The following is a 15,127-nucleotide window of genomic DNA, read 5'->3' on the forward strand; positions in this document are numbered from 1 at the left end:
GTCACTGCTATGGTTCTGGTTCGATCCCTGGCCCAGGAAATTCTGCATGCCACAGCTCCTGCCAAAAAAAAAAGAAAAACAAAAATGCTGCTCTTGGAATTCCCATAGTGGCACAGTGGTTAACCAATCCGACTAGGAACCATGAGGTTGCAGGTTCGATCCCTGGCCTTGCTCAGTGGGTTAAGGATCCGGCGTTGCCATGAGCTGTGGTGTAGGTTGCAGACGCGGCTCGGATCCCGAGTTGCTGTGGCTCTGGCGTAGGCCAGCAGCTACAGCTCCAATTGGACCCCTAGCCTGGGAATCTCCATATGCTGCGGGAGCAGCCCTAGAAAAGGCAAAAAGGAAAAAAAAAAAATGCTGCTCTTTACATTCCTCTAATGTTCAGTGGGGGATATGGACACTAATACTTCTAGAAATGGAATCACTAAATGAAACAATGGATTTGCTCTAGGACTTAATCTTTTTTTCCTTTTTTGGCTGCATCCACAGCATTTGGAAGTTCCCAGGCCAGGAACTGAATCCAAGCCTTCAGCTGTAAACTGCTCCACAGTTACAGCAATGCTGGATCCTTAATCCACTGCACCAGGCCAGGGATCGAACCTGTACTGCCACAGAGACATTGCCAGACCCTTAACCCACTGTACCACAGTAGGAATTCCTCTAAGACTTAATTTTAAGCTCTGGTATATTAAGATAATATGAAACTGAGTACAGGACTGGGTGAGAGGAACAAATCCATACATGCAAGCTTGCTATATGACAGAAATGACACCATATATTAATAGAGAAAGAAGACACTATACAATAAATTATGCCCCAAAAGTTGATAGTACATAGGAATGGAAATGAAATCGGAATCTGTCTTAATCCAGATACAAAAATCGTTTCCTCTTTGGTTAAATAAATATGTAAGTGTAAAGAGCAAAACTTCAAATTTTTTTTCCGGCCACATGTGCAAAAGTTCCTTGGCCAGGGATCAAACCCACACCACAGCAGTGATCCAGGTCACAGCAATGATAAACCAGATCCTTAACCACTAGGCCGCCAAGGAATTCCCAAACTTCAGACTTTTAAAGGCTAATACAAAAAGAGAAAAGCTTTATGATCTTGTTTATCAAAGGATTTCATAAAAAAGTATCAAAAACGGTAAGAATACAGGCAAAGCTTGATATACTAGATTATATTAAAACTAAAAATTTTTTTTAACTAAGTTTCTATTCATCATGATCATGATAAACGTATGAAGACTTGCTACAAATTGGAGAGGAAATTTATAACAATTAATTATTCATTTTTGTCTTTAAAAAGTATTACAAATTATCCTTATGTAATCTAGCAATTCCCTTTTTTAGTTAGCTTAGAAAACCTCTTGTGCAACAGTCACCAGAAAACATTTTTTGAAAAGATTATAGCAAGGTTGGTTATAATAGAAACTGGAAATATCTCAGGTAAACAGGAAAAGGAATAAGTATATTACTGTTTTTCACACAATGTAATATGGTATGATAATGAAAATTAAGGATTTACCACTGATAGGTAATGATAATGAATGAGTCTTAGAAACAAGGTTAACAAAGAAATTAAGTCCCTCAAAATGATACACTAGTTGATGCTATTTTTATGAAGAAAAAATCTTCCAAAAAGTAAGCAATGTATCATTTTGTAATAAGACAAATATACTATAAAACCATATTTTAAAGTGCCTTACCTTTTCTTTCTCTTTTCTTTCCTGAAAAATTCAGTCTTAAAACCATTAGCTAGGTAACCATATGGGATGCAGAAACCATGATGACCCTGGGCTGGGTGTTGGAGCCTTAATGGGGCAAAGGGGAGAGAATATCAACCCAGCCTAAAGTGTCAGAGCCCAAGTGGAATGAGAAGGATGCTCTCATAATGAGAGTTACCAATGTGGGATATCAGGGACTAGCAAGGTTAGGTGTTCATCTCAGACCTCCTAAATAGTAATTTTAAAAATTATATGTGTGTGCATTTGCATTTCTGCTGCACCACGACAGGAACTCCAGCATTTGCATTTCTTATATAAGCCCCCAAGGTGATTCTGATGTATATGGCCTATAGACAGCACTTGGAAAAACATGGCATTTGAAGAATTTTTATATGTGGGGTATACATGTATATGTACATATGCATATAAGCAAGAGCACAGAAAACTTTTTTTTCTTCTTCTTCTTTTTAGGAGCACACACGCGGCATGTGGAAGTTCCCAGGCTAGGGTCGAATCAGCAGCTCCTGGCCACAGATACAGCCATAGCAACATAGGATCTGAGCTGCATCTGCCACCTACACCACGGGTCACAGAAACGCCAGATATTTAACCCACTGAGCGAGGCCAGGGATCAAACCTGCACCCTCATGGATACTAGTCGGGATTGTTACTGCTGAACCACAACGGGAACTTCAGAAAACATTTTCAATTGTAGGAGAAAGAAACATAGATAAGCTACTGAAGTAGAAATGAATTTGGCTGATTAGGAGAATGGGAAAAATATAGTTTATTAATCAGTCCATCCCATGAGCAAGTAAAACTTATCCCAGTTATACAAAACGTGTGCAACATTTGAAAAATCAATGAATGTAACCCATCACATTAACAGGTTAAAGAAGAAATAGTGTATGGTCATATCAGTAAATGTGGGAAAAGTTTTGACAAAAATCTAACACATGTTCATGATGTAAAGAAACTTAGGGAGTTCCTGTTGTGGCGCAGCACAAACGAATCTGACTAGGAACCATGAGGTTGCAGGTTCAATCCCTGGCCTCACTCAGTGGGTTAAGGATCCAGTGTTGCCATGAGTTGTGGTGTAGGTCACAGATGAGGCTTGGATCTTGCATTGCTGCGGCTGTGGCATAGGCCGGCAGCTGTTGCTCCGGATTAGACCCCTAGCCTGGGGACCTCCATATGCCATGGGTGTGGCCCTAAAAAGCAAAAAGAAAAAGAAAAAAAGCTAGCAGTCTAAGAATGAGAAGAAACTACCTTAACCTAAGAAATGCCACATATGAAAAACCCACAGCTAACAACTTCAGTCGTGAAAGAATTTTTCTTCTAATATCAGCAACTAGGAAAGTATTTGCACTTTTTGCCATCAGTTTAACATACTGAAATTGCTAACCAGAGCAGTAAGCCAAGAAAAAAAGTAAAAGGCATCCATATTGTAAAAGAAAAAGTAAAATTATCTGTGCTCACAGATGCTTTGATCTTATATGTAGGAAATCCTAAAAATTCTATACAAAAAACTATTGAGGCTGTAAACAAATTCAACAAAATTGAGAATACTAAACCAACATGGAAAAATCAGTTGGATTTCTGTACACTAACAACTTTCCAAAAAGGAAATTAAGAAAAGAATTCCATTTACAGTAGCATCAAAAAGAATGAAATACTTAAGAATAAACTTCGGAAGGCCAAAGGCTTGTGAATGGAAAACTGCAAAACTGTAAAATGAAATCAAAGAGGATATAAGTAAATGGAAAGACACCCTGTGTTTATGGATTGGAAGACTTAATGTTAAGACATCAGTACTACCAAAGTGATCTACATATTCAGTGCAATTCCTATCAGAGTCCCAATGATGTTTTGTGTTGAAATAGGAAAGTCCATCCTAAAATTCACAAGGAATCTCAAGGGATCCCCAAATAGCTGAAACAATCTTGAAATAAAAGAACAAAATTGGAGGACACACACTTCTAGACTTTTTTTAATTGCCACTTTGCACTGGCTAGGACCTTTAACCCTGACGTTGACTTTAAGTGATGAACGTAGACATTTGTCTTGTCCTTGATGTTAGGAAAACTGTTTCCAGTCTTTCGGTGTTATAAGGCAAAAAGACAATCTAGGAAATTCCCTGATGTGTCATTGCTTAGGGCCAAAAGTGCCTGGCCAACCTGTTTGCTTATGTTAATTTTATATATAATTTCCAGGGTTTTTAGTTGTATTTAATGGGAGGATAGATAGAAGTGTCTATTCCATCTTTGCCTAGAACTGTATTCACATTAATTTTTTTTTTGTCTTTTTGTCTTTTTTTTTTAAGGCTGCACCCGTGGCTTATGGAGGTTCCCAGGTTAGGGGTCAAATCAGCTGTTGCTGCTGGCCTACGCCAGAACCACAGCAACACAGGATCCGAGCCGAGTCTGTGACCTACACCACAGCTCACAGCAATGCCAGATCCTTAACCCACTGAGTGAGGCCGGGGATCAAACCTGCAACTTCACGGTTCCTAGTCGGATTCGTTTCCACTACTCCACAACAGGAACTCCTCACCTTAACTTTTAAAAATGTTTTTGATTGAGCATTCTCTTTTAACAGACGCCTCCCCTTGCTCTCGTTTTAATAGATGTCTTGTCATTGCCTGTTAGCTCGCGTTATTTCAGATGTGAAATCTGCATTCATTATTATTTTTGTTCTCCTCTATAGATTGTGTATTTTTTTTCTGGCTCCTTTTATTTTCTTCATCATTTTCAGCAAGTTTATTCTGATGTTCCATACTTTTTAAATTTAGGTTTGTATTGCTTATGTTTTGTTGAGCTTCTTGAAACCTTGGGTTTATACTTTTTATCAAATTTGGAAAAATATCATTGCTTTTTAATTTTTAATTTTGATTTTTTAAATATTGTAAATATTACATTATTGTATGTCTGTTTTTTGTTCCTTTGTGTTTGATTTTATTTGGTAGACAATTAATTATGGATCAGCTTGGATTCTTTTAAAGATAGTTTTTAAGCTTTATTAGGGCTAGCTTTTATTCTAGAGATAGTTGAGCCCTACAGGAATGGGTTATATTACCCCCTGGGGTCTATATTGAATGCCCCCAGTGTTGGGCAATGTCTTCACTCTCTCTAGTGGAATCTGAATGTCTATCATCATGTGTGAGTGAGCTCTAGAAATTGTTTGAGTTATGCTATTCTGGTGGTTCTTTGTCCTGCCTTATGGAATTTTGCCCTGCATAATACACAAACTTAGTATTTAGCAATATGCTAAAGGAGACGCATTCACAGATTTCAAGAGTTATTTTCCTCCATAGCTTTCTTCACTCCATTTTGCACTGCCTTTCAGTCCCTTTACTTCAGCTTCTCCATTCTCTGATATCTGTTTTTAACTCATCAGATTGGCCATTATCTACTTTGGTTTTACTCCTTCCACCTTAGTCCTTCTTATAAGGGCAAAGTGGTTTTAGGAATCATCTCTTTTTTTCCCTCCAATTTTCTCAGGAACCAGAGTGCTTCAGTCACTATTGTCAGATGTCTGGTAATTGTTTTGTAAACATTCTCCAGGTTTATAGTAGTTTGCTCTGTTTTTACTAGTTTCTATCAGGAGGACAAGTCTAGTATCTGTTACTCCAGCATGACCAGATGAGGAAGTCCCCATATCTCTTTTTTTATTGCTGTGATGTTTTTTTTTAAATAGGTAATCATTTGTAGGGAAAAAAATTTCATCATAAAATTATCTTTAAACTTCTCTTTCTAGCTTTACTGAAGCAGCAGTTGAGATTCCCAGTCCTCCTGAAACCCCAGCCAAACTTCCCGAACCTGAAAGTACCTTGCAGCCTGTGCTTTCTCTCATCCCAAGAGAAAAGAAGGCCCCACGTCCCCCAAAGAAGAAGTATCAGAAAGCAGGGCTGTATTCTGATGTTTACAAAACTACAGAGTAAGTAGTGGTACCTATCAGCTGACATCCTTTAAAAATACCTGTTATTCTTCCAAGTTTTAAATAATACTTTGACTATCAAAAGAAAAAAAGCATAATACAAATGTAATATACAGGAATACATATCTCATCACAAATACTTCAACGATTGCTGTACTCATGATGTGTTGTTTGGGCTAATTATTTTCCATGATCTTTATCTTCTCTCTGCCTTTCTAGGGTACATTTCTATAGTTTGGATTCTAAGGGTGCCTTTTTTTTTTGGTCTTTCCCAGGGCTGCACTTGCGGCACGTGGAGTTTCCCAGGCTAGGGGTCTAATTGGAGCTGTAGCCATCGGCCTATGTCAGAGCCACAGCAACATGGGATCCGAGCCACATCTTCAGCCTGCACAACAGCTCATGGCAACGCCGGATCCTTAACCCACTGAGCAAGGGCAGGGACCGAACCTGCAACTTCATGGTTCCTAGTCAGATTCGTTAACCACTGAGCCACGACGGGAACTCCTGAGGATGCCTTTTTTAATTAAAAATAAGAAATCGAACAGAATTCCTGGTGGCTAAGCAGGTTAAGGACCCAGCGTTGTTGCTTCTGTGGCAGGGATTTGATCCCTAGCCCAGGAACTTACATGTCGTAGGTACAGCCAAAATTTAAAACAGAAAGAGGGAGATCCCATCATGGTTCAGCAGAAACGAATCTGACTAGCATCCATGATCCAGCGTTGCCATGAGCTGTGGTGTAGGTCGAAAATGTAGCTCAGATCTGACATGGCTGTGGCTGTGGCATAGGCCAGCAGCTGCAACTCCAATTTGACCCCTAGCCTGGGAACCTCCATATGCCTCAGGTGTGGCCCTAGAAAGACCAAAAAAAAAAGGAAAGAAAAGGGGTACTAAGCGTGTATCTAAAGTGATCTTGATTTTCTACGTTCATTCCTCATTTGTTAAATGCTTTCTGTATTCCAAGAGCTTTGCCAGATGAGTAAAATACTCCTTACTTTTAAGAATTTCATACGCCCTTGGGAAAGTACAGCTTGATCAGTACTCTGAGAGTTTTCACAGCCCCAAAGGGGTATCACCTAACTGTATTATTGAGTAATAAGTAGTTCACAGAATATAGGTGAGTTAGGTTTTGAAGGCTCGGTAGTAGTTTGCAAGATGGAGAAGGGCATTCCAGTTAGAATAGCATGTACCAAGGCACATACTAGTATGCAAAGGTTTTTTGTATGTTAAAGCAATTTATGGGAGTTCCCGTCGTGGCTCAGCAAAAATGAACCATGAGGTTGTGGGTTGATCCCTGGCCTTGCTCGGTGGGTTAAGGATCCGGTTTGCCTGTGAGCTGTGGTGTACGTCGCATATGCAGCTCGGATCTGGCGTTGCTGTGGCTGTGGTGTAGGCTGGTGGCTACAGTTCCAATTAGATTCCTAGCCTGGGGGCCTCCATATGCCGCGGGTGCAGCCCTAAAAAGACAAAAAGACCAAAAATATATATATATGTGTGTGTGTATATGCAGTTTAGAAGTTCAGTTTTTCTGAAGTACATTGGTGTGGTGGAAATAAGCATTGTGTGATAGGGACCATGAACTCATAGACTTCATGACTCTAAGATATTTATCCCACTAAGCTACAGGAAATTAAAAATGCTGTTTTTAGAAAAGGAAGTAAAAATATAAGTTTGTGTTTTAAGATGATAACTCTGGCAACAGAGGGGAAAATGAATTGAATGAGTTACTAATGGCAGAAATTCCCAGTATCCATCAGAAGGTCATGAGGGGAGTTCCTCGTGGCACAGCAGATGAAGGATCTGGCATTGTCACAGCAGCCAAAAAAAAAGATCATGAGGGTCTGAATTTAGGCAAAAAAGGAGTCAAATTAGAAGGGAAAAGTTTACGTATTAGAGGTATATCTGACTTGGTGTGATTAAAGTGATTAATATGTAAACCTCAACACTATTTTGCATTGAAAAGATCTTTCATTGATTTGCTACTGAGGTAGGTATCGCATAAGCTCTTTGCCCTCCATTTTTGCTTCTTGGGTCATGAAAATGTTTTATTAGTTAAGCTTAGTTTCAGCTGTCAGTGATAGAAAATCCTATGAAATAACCAAGAGTTTTTAACAATGAACATTTATTTTCTTTTAATTCAAAAGAAGTTGTGAAATATAGTTCAAGGTTAATATGGTATCTTTACAGTGTCTTCAGGGACCTAGACTCTTGGTTCTTGCATTTCAGCACTAAGCTTTCATTCCTATGGTTACCTTTTGTTCCAAAGTAACTGCTAGAATCCAGCCATAAGATCTTCATTACAGAGAGTATAAAAGAGGAAAGGGAGGGAGTTCCTATCGGGGTGCAGCGGAAAAAATGAATCTGACTAGGAACAATGAGGTTGCGAGTTCGATCCCTGGCCTCACTCAGTGGGTTAAGGATCTGGTGTTGCCATGAGCTATGGTGTAGGTCACAGATGCGGCTTGGATCCTGCCTTTCTATGGCTATGGTGTAGGCCAGCAGCTATAACTCTGATTCGACCTGTAGCCTGGAAACTTCCATATGCTACAGGTGCGGTCCTAAAAAAGAAAAAAATAAAATAAGGAGGAATTCTCATTGTGGTGCAGCATTAACCAACCCAGCTAGTATCCAAAAGGACTCAAGTTTAATCCCTGGCCTCAGTGGGTTAAGGATCCGGCATTGCCTTGAGCTGCGGTGTATGTTGCAGACATGGCTCGAATTCTCCATTGCTGTGGCTGTGGCATAGGCTGGGAGCTGTAGCTTCAATTTGACCTCCATATGCTGCCTGTGCAGCCCTAAAAGGCAAAAAAATAAAAGTAAAATAAAATTTTGTTGTTCATACCACCCAGTCCATGGTGGTAATTTGTTATAGCAGCTAATCTAAGAAAGGAAACTTAAAAACATCATTTATAGCTACTGACCAGAACACAATCATGTAACCACACTTTAGCCACAGGAAAGGCTGGGAAATAATGGTCATTATTCCAGATGACAACACCTGAAAAAAATTAATATTCTGTCACTACAAATGAGAAAATGAAAATGTATTTTGGGAACATCTAATATAGTTATGATTTTAAAGCAGTGTTTTTTCTGAAGAGAGAATGTAGAAATATATTGTTTTCTACTAAGAAATAAAGTTCAACTTTTACTTCTGTTTTTTTATTTTTTGTTTTTTGTTTTTTAGGGCCGCACCCATGGCATATGGAGGTTCCCAGCTAGGGGTCCAATCAGAACTACAGCTGCCAGCCTACACCACAGCCACAGCAACTCAGGATGCGAGCCACATCTGCAACCTACACTGCAGCTCACAGCAACGCCTGATCCTAAACCCACTGATCGAGGCCAGGGATTGAACCCGCAACCTCATGGTTCCTAGTCGGATTTGTTTCTGCTGCGCCATGACAGGAATTACTACTTCTATTTTTACTATTGAGATTTAAGGATTGAATTCTTAAAAATGGGAGATTAGTAATAGTGTCATACTGTGCCTCAAAAGATCAGTATCAACTACATCAGTGCTTTGAAACATCTCAAGACACAGAAAAGTCTTTCACTCTGAAGTGGATCTTGTTTATGTTAGAACTAGCTCTTCATCTTACAGAAATAAATTGGAAGAAAATTATTTGGGAATCTTTTTTTAAAAACATTGATTAACACATGTATGCATTTTTATAAGTTGTGGAACCACTGTATTTTTGTGTGCTATTTTTTATTGGTAGCAATTGAGGGAGGGATTGGTTTGGTTTTTTAAGTAATAAACAATTATTTAGAGCAGCTTTAGGTTCATGACAAAATTGTTGGAAAGTATATAGAAAGTTTGCATATACCTTCTGTTGGTATGTGTGCTCAACCTCATTTATCATGGAAAAAATGATCCTTAACCCACTGAGCAAGGCCAGGAATCAAACCTGCATCCTCATGGATGCTAGTCAGATTCATTTCCACTGAGCCACAATGGGAACTCCCAAAGTTACTCTTTTTTATATTAATCATTTTAGTTTTTAAAAACTGAGGGGAGAGTTTGGGTCAGTTAAAATTGAATCAAGATAAGACCATGGTATCAGTATGGGAAATGAATTAAATGAAAAGACCAGTTAGGAAGTAGGACACCTTTGTGGTTTTCCAGGATAGAAATCATGTAATGAACTAAGATAATAGCAGTGGCAGGATGTTGGAAAGGGTGGACTCTTATTTATTTATTTATTTATTTATTTATTCGGAAGGAATGGACTCTTGACATTGTTTGACATTGTTTGAAACGAATTAAAGACTGAAGGAATGGGAGGGAGTAAAGGATTGGGCTAGAATCAGTGATGATTCCAGTGTTTTGTTATGTACTCCTGGGTCTATGATGATGTCACTAAGATACTGGATAAAAATATAGTCAGTACTCCGTGGTTTAAGAAAACCTCTTAGGAGTTCTCGTCATGGCTCAGTGGTTAAAGAATCCGACTAGGAACCATGAGGTTGCAGGTTCGATCCCTGGCCTTGCTCAGTGGGTTAAGGATCCGGCGTTGCCATGAGCTGTGGTGTAAGTTGCAGACACGGTTCGGATCCCGTGTTGCTGTGGCTCTAGCGTAGGCCGGTGTCTACAGCTCTGATTAGACCAGCTAGCCTGGGAATCTCCGTATGCCACAGAAGCGGCCCTAGAAATGGCAGAAAGACAAAAAAAAAGAAAGAAAACCTCTTAAACCTCGTATATAGACACCAAAAAATGTCTAGTTGTATGGTCATCAAACTGTTAGTGGAAGTTAACCTGTGTATTAGTTTTCTATGCCCACTGTAATAAATTATTAAAGTTACTTAAAGCAAGTCAAATGTATTATTTTATACTTTCCCCAAGGTGAGAAGTTAGTTGGTGCTAGAGATATTTAGTCTTTTTTTTGGTCTTTTTAGAACTGTACCTGTGGCACATGGAAGTTGCCAGGCTAGGGGCTGAATCAGAGCACAGCCTCTGGCCTGCGCCACAGCTCACAGCAATGCCTGATCCTTAACCCACTGTGCGAGGCCAGAGATCGAACCCGCATTCTCATGGATACTAGTCAGGTTTGCCACTGCTGAGCCACAAAGGAAACTCCAAAGATAGTTATTATTTAAACATTAAATAATTTCATACTACCATAATAAGTTAATTTGTTGTAAAAAATTTTTAGTATTTTCCTAAAGTGTATGTTTATTATCTATTTTTATGCACAGTTATGTGGTAATTTAAAGAAGATTGCAATATTGTACAAAAGCATTATGTACCATTCACCCAGATTCATCAAATATTGATATTCTGTTACATTTCTTTCTCCTCTTCCCTCCCTCCCTCCTCTACCTTTCTCTTACACACATATACAGACATATTTTTATTCTCAGGGTTTTCTTTGCTTCGGTTTTTTATTTCTTTTTTTGGCTGAACCCAGGGCATATGGAAGTGCCTGGGCCAGGGAGTGAATCAAGCTGTAGCTGCAACCTATGCCTGATCCATAACCCACTGCACTAGAGGGGACCTCCTTTTTTTGTTTTTCCTTGGGTTTTGTTTTGTTTTTTGGACAAAACATGCATGTGTGTTTTCTGCATGCACCTTCAGCAAGCAGAAGTTCCAGGGCCAGGGATCGATCCACCTAAGACACAGCAGTTGTTAACCACTAGGCCTCCAGGGAACTCCCTCCTCAATTTTTTTAATAAAGAGTTATAGAAATTTTAACCTATGATTCATAATTATTTCACAATGTATTTCCTATGAACCAGGACATCTCTTTCTATAAACAGGGTACAAATAAATTCAGGATCTTAACATTGCTACGGTACTATTAGCTAATGTACAGTTCATAATCAAATTTCACTAATTGTATCAGTTATGTCCTTTATAACAGTTTTTCTCTGCAGTGCAGATGTTATTGTCTTATTCCTGCTCTTACAGGAAAGTCTTCCATGTTTTCGTCATTAAGTATGATGTTAGTTGCGAGCTTGTCTTATATGGCCTTTATTACATTGCGATACATTACTTACTTTGTGGAGTGTTTTTATCATAAATGGATGTGCAGTATTGTCAAATGCTTTTTCTCCATCTATCGAGATGATCATATGATTTTTGTTTTCTTTTTATGTCCATACCTACAGCATATGGAAGTTCCCAGGCTAGGGGTTGAATTGGAGACCTATGCCACAGCCACAGCAGATCCAAGCTGCATCTGTGACCTACGCGGTAGCTTGTGGCAACACCAGGTCCTTAACCTATTGAATGAGGTCAGGGACCAAACCCACATTCTCATGGACGCTATGTTGAGTTCTTAATCCACTGAGCCACAACAGGAACTCCAATCATGATTTTTATTCTTTATTTTGTTTTTCTAGTATATCACATTGATTTTGCAGATGTTTGACCATTTTTGCATCCCTGAAATAAATTCCATTTGATCATGGGCTGTAGACCATTTAATGTATTGTTGGATTTACTTTATTAATATTTCATTAAGGATATTTACATCTGTTTTCATCAGGGAGATTAGCTCTTAATTTTCTCATAGTGTCCTCATGTTTTGGTGTCAGTGTAATGCTGACCTCATAAAATGAATTAAGAAGTGTTTCCTTGGAGTTCCCATTGTGGCACAGCGGAAATGAATCCGTCTAGGAACTATGAGGTTGCAGGTTTGATCCCTAGCCTCGCTCAGTGGTTAAGAATCTGGTGTTGCTGTGAGCTGTAGTGTAGGTCACAGACGTAGCTCAAATCCCACGTTACTGTAGGTGTGGTATAGGATGGCACCTGTAGCTCCGATTGGACCCCTTGCCGGGAACCTCCATATGCCTTGGGTGTGGCCCTAAAAAAGGCAAAAAAAAGAAGTGTTTCCTCCTCCTTTTTTTTTTTGAAGTGTTTAAGAAAGATTTTTATTAATTCTTTAAGTATTTGGTAGAATTTACCAGTGAAACCTTTTGTTCCTAAATTTTTGTTTGTTGGGAGGTTTTGATTACTGATTTATTCGCCTTACTAGTTATCAGTCTACTCACATTTTCTTTTATTTTTAATAATTCAGTGAATGTTATTATATTTATAGTTGTGCAACCATTATCACAACCTAATTTTTTTTTGGTCTCTTTTTGCCTTTTTCTAGGGCTGCTCCCCGCGGCATATGGAGTTTCCCAGGCTAGGGGTCTAATCGGAGCTGTAGCCACCAGCCTACACTACAGCCACAGCAACGCAGGATCCGATCCTCGTCTGCAACCTACACCACAGCTCACGGCAACGCTGGATCCTTAACCCCCTGAGCAAGGCCAGGGACTGAACCCGCAACCTCAGATTCCTAGTCAGATTCGTTAACCACTGTGCTACGACGGGAACTCCTTCACAACCTAATTTTTTAACATTTCCATCCAAACCCCAGTCCACTCCTCCATCCCCCCTGCCTGTCCCCTTTGGTAACCATGTTTTTAAAAGTCTGTGACTCTCTATTCTGCAAATAAGTTCATTTGTATCCTTTTTTTAAGATTCTACATACAGGTGATATCATAGGATATTTATCTGTCACTGTCTTACTAATAACTTCATTTAGTACGATAATTTCTAGGTCCGTCCATGTTGCTGCAAATGCCATTATTTCATTGTTTTCATGGCTGAGTAATATTCCATTGTACATGTGTACCATATCTTTATCCATTCCTCTGTCAACATTTAGGTTGCTTCGATGTCTTGGATATTGTAAGTAGTGCTGCAGTGAACATTGGGGTACATACATCCTTTCGAATCATGGATTTCTCTGGATAGATGCCCAAGACTGGGATTGCTGGCTCATATGGTAGTTCTATTTTTAGTTTTTTGAGGAACCTCCATAATGTTTTCCATAGTGGTTGCTCCAGTTTACATTCCCACAAACAGTGTAAGGGTTCCCTTTTCTCTGTACCTTCTCCAGCATTTATTGTTTGTAGACTCTTTGATGATAGCCTTTCTGGCCAGTGTGACGTGGTACCTCATAGTAGTTGTGATTTGCATTTCTCTAATAATTGGTGATGTTGAGTATCTTTTCATGGGTTTTTTGGCCATCTGTATGTCTTTTTTGGGAAAATGTCTGCTTAGATGTTCTGCCCATTTTTTTGATGGGGTCGTTTGGGTTTTTTTTTTAATATTTAGCTACAAGAGAGGTTTATGTAGATGGAGATGAATCTCTTTTCAGTTGCATTATTTGTAAATATCTTCTCCCATTCTGTGGGTTGTCTTTTTATTTTGTCTAGGGTTTCCTTTACTGTGAAAAATGCTTTAAGTTTAATTAGGTCCCGTTTGGTTTTTTTGTTGTTGTTTTTATTGTCATTACTCTAGGAGGTAGATTTGAGAAGATATTGCTGCGGTTTATGTCAGAAAGTATTCATCCTGTTTTCCTCTAAGAGTTTTATAGTATCCAATCTTATATTTAGGTCTCTAGTCCATTTAGAGGGTTGGGCGGGGGGGTTGTTGTTTGGGTTTTTTGGGGTTTTTTGGGGGGGGTTGGTTGGTTTAGGGCCACACCCACAACATACAGAAGTTCCCAGGCTGGGGGTTGAATCAGAGCTGCAGCAACCAGGCTTCACCACAGCCATAGCAATGAGAGATCTAAACTGTGTCTGCTACCTACAGCACAACTCATGGCAACACTGGAGCCTTAACCCACTGAGCAAGGCCAGGGATCAAACCCACATCTTCGTGGATACTAGTTGAGTTTGTTACCACTGAGCCATGATGGGAACTCCTCATTTTGAGTTTATTTTTGTGTATGGTGTTAGAGACTGTTCTAATTTCATTCTAGTTTTCCCAGTATCATTATTGAAAAGGCTGTCTTTTCTGTATTTTATATTCTTTCCTCCTGGATTAACTGATGATAGGTGCATTCATTTCTGGGCTTTCTTTCCTGTTGCATTGATCTATATTTCTGTTTTTGTGCCAGTACCATATTATTTTTATGACTATGGCTTTGTAGTATAGTCTGAAGTCAGGGAGCCTCCAGCTCCATTTTTCTTTCTCAGGAATGCTTTGGCTACTCAGGGCTTTTTGTATTTCCATACAAAATTTTTTTTTTTCTTTTAGGGCTGCATCTTCAGTATAGAGAAGTTCTCGGTCTAGGGGTCAAATTGGAGCTGCAGATGCTGGCCTATGCCACAGCCACAGAAGCTCAGGATCCAGGGTGCATCCTACACCACAGCCACAGTAACTTGGGATCTGAGCTACGTCTGTAACCTGCACCACAGCTCATAGCAACGCCAGATCCCTAACCCACTAAGCAAGGCCAGGGATCAAACCACATCCTCAGGGATGCTAGTCGGATTCTTAAACCACTGAGCCACAACAGGAACTCCTCCATACCAATTTTAAAATATTTTGTTCTAGTTCTGTGAAAAATGCCATTGGTAATTTGATAGGGATTGCATTTAATCTGTATATTGCCTTGAGTAGTATAGTCATTTTAACAACATTGATTCTTTCAATCCAAGAGCATGGTGTGTCTTTCCATCTGT

The 15,127-nt window shown here is 39.3% G+C and overlaps 1 protein-coding gene across 6 annotated transcripts in view; it reads left to right on the top strand.

Moving 5' to 3' along the window:
* Nucleotides 1-15,127, top strand: part of ASH1L (ASH1 like histone lysine methyltransferase) — a 185,672-nt gene that overhangs the window by 104,456 nt on the left and 66,089 nt on the right. For 5 of the 6 annotated variants that reach the window (XM_047784346.1, XM_047784348.1, XM_047784345.1 and 2 more), the window contains one exon: nucleotides 5,483-5,662. The exons of the other annotated variant lie outside the window; for it this stretch is intronic. In XM_047784346.1, the coding sequence (XP_047640302.1) occupies nucleotides 5,483-5,662 (180 nt within the window). The remainder of the gene's footprint in view (nucleotides 1-5,482; nucleotides 5,663-15,127) is intronic. 6 annotated transcript variants of the gene reach the window in all.

This window comes from Phacochoerus africanus, chromosome 6 (assembly GCF_016906955.1).
Source record: "Phacochoerus africanus isolate WHEZ1 chromosome 6, ROS_Pafr_v1, whole genome shotgun sequence".
Taxonomy (NCBI): Eukaryota; Metazoa; Chordata; class Mammalia; order Artiodactyla; family Suidae; genus Phacochoerus; species Phacochoerus africanus.